Source organism: Nerophis lumbriciformis, linkage group LG24 (assembly GCF_033978685.3).
Source record: "Nerophis lumbriciformis linkage group LG24, RoL_Nlum_v2.1, whole genome shotgun sequence".
In the NCBI taxonomy this organism is placed as follows: Eukaryota; Metazoa; Chordata; class Actinopteri; order Syngnathiformes; family Syngnathidae; genus Nerophis; species Nerophis lumbriciformis.
Genome location: NC_084571.2, coordinates 14,225,001 through 14,230,000, shown reverse-complemented (window position 1 = coordinate 14,230,000; position 5,000 = coordinate 14,225,001). Strand labels below are relative to the sequence as shown.

At 39.8% G+C, this 5,000-nt stretch overlaps 2 protein-coding genes across 2 annotated transcripts in view; both read right to left on the bottom strand.

The window, feature by feature from the left end:
• cacng3b (calcium channel, voltage-dependent, gamma subunit 3b) overlaps positions 1-5,000 on the bottom strand; it is a 99,243-nt gene that overhangs the window by 65,413 nt on the left and 28,830 nt on the right. The window lies entirely within an intron of this gene.
• The window catches only part of LOC133620271 (E3 SUMO-protein ligase ZBED1-like), a 2,857-nt gene continuing 1,011 nt past the window's right edge, over positions 3,155-5,000 (bottom strand). The window contains exon 2 of the mRNA XM_061981608.2: positions 3,155-5,000. This exon is cut by the window's right edge and continues 25 nt beyond it. Within this exon, the coding sequence (XP_061837592.1) occupies positions 3,825-5,000 (1,176 nt within the window). The 3' untranslated portion in view covers positions 3,155-3,824.

The following is a 5,000-nucleotide window of genomic DNA, read 5'->3' as shown; positions in this document are numbered from 1 at the left end:
TGTATTTGTTGAAACGCAGGCACTATGACAGACCAAAACAAACAAAGCGTGCATTAACAGATCGATAAAAATTAGTAGCGAGTAGCGAGCTGAATGTAGATAAAAGTAGCGGAGTAAAAGTAGCGGAGTAAAAGTAGCGGAGTAAAAGTAGCGTTTCTTCTCTATAAATATACTCAAGTAAAAGTAAAAGTATGTTGCATTAAAACTACTCTTAGAAGTACAATTTATCCCAAAAGTTACTCAAGTAGATGTAACGGAGTAAATGTAGCGCGTTACTACCCACCTCTGTCTACCTATAACGTATATTACCCTCGTATTTTGATCCCGTCCGTCCGTCCCTCTACTTCTTCTTCTTCTTCTTCTTCTTCTTCTTCTGGCCCACCAGGTGAATTAAGTGCTATTGGCGGAGTTACAATGCATAGTAAGCTACCGCCACCTACTGCACCGGAGTTGTAACTACAAGCAACATTCACAGACAGTCCCATTGCTTTTATGAGCGGTCGAGCGAGTCAAAAGCCGAAAAATCCATTTGTGGCGGACGTAATTCTTTCGTGGCGGGCCGCCACAAATAAATGAATGTGTGGGAAACACTGTATATATACACATATATACACATACATGTATATATATATATATATACACATTTTTGCACATATATATACTAGGGATGTCCCGATCCAGGTTTTTGCACTTCCGATCCGATACCGATATTGTTTTTGCATTTCCAATCCGATACCGATACTGACCGATACCGATACTGACCGATACTGGCCTATCCGAGCATGTATTAAAGTTTAAAGTTATTTAGCCTACTTAGTTGTCAGAATCATGTTGAAAAGGGTTTTAGTACTCTTGATAACAACTAGCCAGCTGAATTAGGGGAGTATGAATAATACACAATGGTTGGTAACAAGAAACTGACCTGTTTATTCAAGGATAAACACAAAATAGACAAAATTATACATGACAAACAGAAATGGCATCATTGAACTAGGGCTGGGCGATATGGCCTTTTTTTAATATTGCGATATTTTAAGGCCATATTGCGATACACAATATATATCTCGATATTTTGCCTTAGCCTTGAATGAACACTTGATGCATATAATCACAGCAGTATGATGATTCTATGTGTTTTGATTGATTGATTGAGACTTGTATTAGTAGGTTGCACAGTGAAGTACATATTCCGTTCAATTGACCACTAAATGGTAACACCCGAATAAGTTTTTCAACTTGTTTAAGTCGGGGTCCACTTAAATTGATTCATAATACAGATATATACTATCAGATATATACTATCATCATAATACAGTCATCAGACAAGATAATCACATTGAATTATTTACATTATTTATAATCCAGGGTGTGGAGGGGGGCGCCGGATGTAAGTGTCAAAAAGACAGCCAAAAGAGTTTGATATGAGAATAAATCTAAAGTTAAAATATAGGGTAGAAATGCACCCATTTGCAGGAAATGTAGTCTTGATTTTCAAAATGTTCTTTCAAGGCTTGCATGTCTACATTAAAACATTCTTCTTCATACTGCATTAATATATGCTACTTTTAAACTTTCATGCAGAGAAGGAAATCACAACTAAAAAAATCACTAATTTTTTCATACAGTGTTGATGTGGAAATTGATGGTGTGGACGTGTGGCACCGAATGGAGATAAGCGTCTCGACAGACGTCACAATATTTGAACAATGATGACGAAAACTGTTGTCTCTGTCGTGTCCGTGTGTCGAAAATTGTTATGCGCTTATTTTTTTATTTGATTTTGTGCGTGGCATAGATTTGCCGTGCGCAGAGGATATGGCGTCACATTAGTGCCAAAAATCCGAGCGCATAAAAACTGTTGTCGCGCGCTGATTCTCCACTTCGTGCGCGCGCGTGACACCCTTTTGCGCGCGCGTGGTGACTTTTTGTGCGCGCGCGGTGCCTTTCTGCGCGCTTTCTGTATACTCCTGGCATCTCTCCTCGCGCTGTCATGTTTCTTTTTGGCACTTTGGGGGCGGGTATGCTTAGACGGCCCCTCCTTTCTGATTGGCTCTGAGCATTTTTCAAATGACCAATCATTCTCCAGCGTAGCAACGTTGTAGCCATCTTACCTCGGACAGCTAGCCTCAATCATTACATTGATGTCAATGGTACATGTACTAATTAAATTACCATAACTTGCTCGATTTTCGACCAATTTACAAACGGTTTGCCTTGTTACAAATCCTATTACATGTAGATATGACATAGGATGCTGTACCTGTTGAAATTACCTCTATGCTTTAAAAAAAAAAGACTTAATTGTGCAACATAGTTGTGGAAGGTCAGTGTTAGTCAGTTCTCTGATTATTTTAAACGGTTTCAGAATACATTATTAAAAGCTATTTTTAACATTTTACAAACAAAGTTCAAAGATTATTTCATTATTTTTATGGCTGAGTCAAAAGAAATTCCATAAATTAGAAAACAAATGTTCAAGAAGAAGTGAAAATATAAAATAATGTTATGGTTGGATGTTATTGCTGGTGGACCAGTTCTGGCTGAAAGATGTGATTATGGTGTTTGTTGTCATATTATTTATTTGGGTCACATTTTGTATTACCCTGTATTGTGTTTATGTGGTATGAAATAACCTTCATCAGCGCGCAACATTTTTTTATCCACTTCTTCCTCCGTAAATCTTGATACATATTGACGATGACCCGCCCTACTATACTTCTGATTGGCTCTGGCATTTTTCAGCATTTTTCGCCTGACCAATCAGAAAGGAGGGGCCGTCTAAGCATACCCGCCCCCAAAGTGCCAAAAAGAAACATGACAGCGCGAGGAGAGATGCCAGGAGAAACACAGAGAGCGCGCAGAAAGGCGTCACGCGCGCACAAAAAGTCACCACGCGCGCGCAAAAGGGTGTCGCGCGCGCACGAAGTGGAGAATCAGCGCGCGATAACAATTTTTATGCGCTCGGATTTTTGGCACTAATGTGACTAGGGCTGCAGCTAACGATTATTTTTCTATCGATTAATCTATAGATTATTTTTTCGATTAATCGGTTAATCTATAGATTATTTTTTCGATTAATCTATAGATTATTTTTCCTTTTACCGATTATTTTTTTTATTTAAAATTAAGATGAAAAAAAATAAATTTAGGCCAGTTTTTTCAAAAGGCATGGCTTTTATTTCCAAAAAAAAAAAGTATGGCCACTCAGTCAACATTGAAAACATGGCAAAACATTCTGTAACACTGTAAACATTTGTGCCAATCTAAATATTCTGGAGCACTGTAAACATTAAGTATTGCTTTTAAAATGTGCAAAATAAACATCCAGTCCAACACAGTACACTATAACCAATTCTACTCATTCCAGTGAGTGACTAACAGTTGTAATGAAGAAAGGTTAGCATGTCTACATGCTCTGGGGTGAGGCTGGTTCTTTTCTTGTTTACAATATTCCCAGCAGCTGAAAATAGGCGCTCAGAAGGGGTCGATGTGGCTGGAACTGAGAGGTAAGACCGAGCCAGCATTGCCAGATTTGGAAACCTTGCCTGATGTTCTTTCCACCATTTTAATGGGTTTTCATCCTTGGAAATGGGGGATTCTCCAAAATAAGACACTAACTCGTTTCTGACCATTTCAGCATCATTACTGTCATTGTTGTCTTCCTCATTGTTGCTGAGTTCATCTGAATCTGAGCCAAGAAGTGTGTCTAGTAAAGATACAGGCCGCCTGTCAGCATCTGGTCTTTCCACTTGCATTGCTGTGCCCTGTTGAGCGTGTGTCTCCTTTTCCCTTCTTTTCTCCTCCAGAACTATTGCATGCAGCTTTTATTGAACTTTTAAACACTCATCTGCAGTCAGGAATTTCAGCTTCCTGAATCGTGGGTCAAGTGCAGCTGCTAATATGCACACATTTGGTCCATCATCTTTGAATGTGGTCTCGGCTTCCCACCTGGATGTTATCTCACGTGCAGCAGTGACCTGGAAACACTTGATTGATGCATTTTCAAAAGCAGTTTGTGTAGCCTTCCGAAGCCCTTTGACCAGCAGAGGGACAGCGGAAACTGTTACATAAGATTCTCCACTCAGGTACACAGTTGCACATTCAAAAGGTTTCAGAACTTGTTCAAGTTCTTCAAGCAAGCTCCACTGGTCAGCCTTAAGATCCAGAAAATGCTTCCCTCTTTGAGTGACCTCCGGATCTGACAGAGTTGCTGTTATTGGCCACCTCTGCTCAAGCAGGCGACTAATCATGTAAAAGGAACTGTTCCATCTCACAGACACATCTTGTATGAGGCTGTGGTCTGGAGAACCCATTTGTTTTTGCTTAACCTTTAGTTTTGTACTGGATAGCTCACTTTTTCTGAAGTGCTCGACCAAACTTCTTGCTGCTCCTAAAGCTCTGCTGATGTGGTTGTCCTTTAGAGCATGGTTAACTACAAGCTGTAGAGTATGGCCAACACATCTGAGGGATGAAACACCATGTCTTTCCTCAAGAACTCTTAAAGCTGCAACAACATTTGCAGCATTGTCATGTACAATGACTTGTACTAGTTTTATGTTTATTTCAAACTTATTGACAACATCCTCAATCCAAGAGGCAATGTTTTCTGCAGTGTGCTTTTCATTGAGGGGCATTGTTGTCAAGTTAATTGAGGTAAGCTCCCACTCATCATTAACAAAGTGAATGGTGACACCAAGGTAAGCTTCAGTGGCCATACTTGTCCATGCATCAGTTGTGAGTGTCAGTTTTCCTTTCACATTTTTCAGGATTGCTTTGACTTCTTTCATTTTCTTTGTGTATTTTTGCTCCATAAGCTTAGTGAAGTGGGTTCTTGATGGTAGTGTGTAGCCAGAGTGAAACCGTTTGATCATTTTTTGAAACCCTTCCCCTTCTACCATATTTAATGGCCTCATGTCTATGACCATCATTTCCAGGACACCATCAGTCAGGTCAGCGGCCACTTGGGGTGTGCATTCAGTCCCATGCCTCTTTGGAAAAAA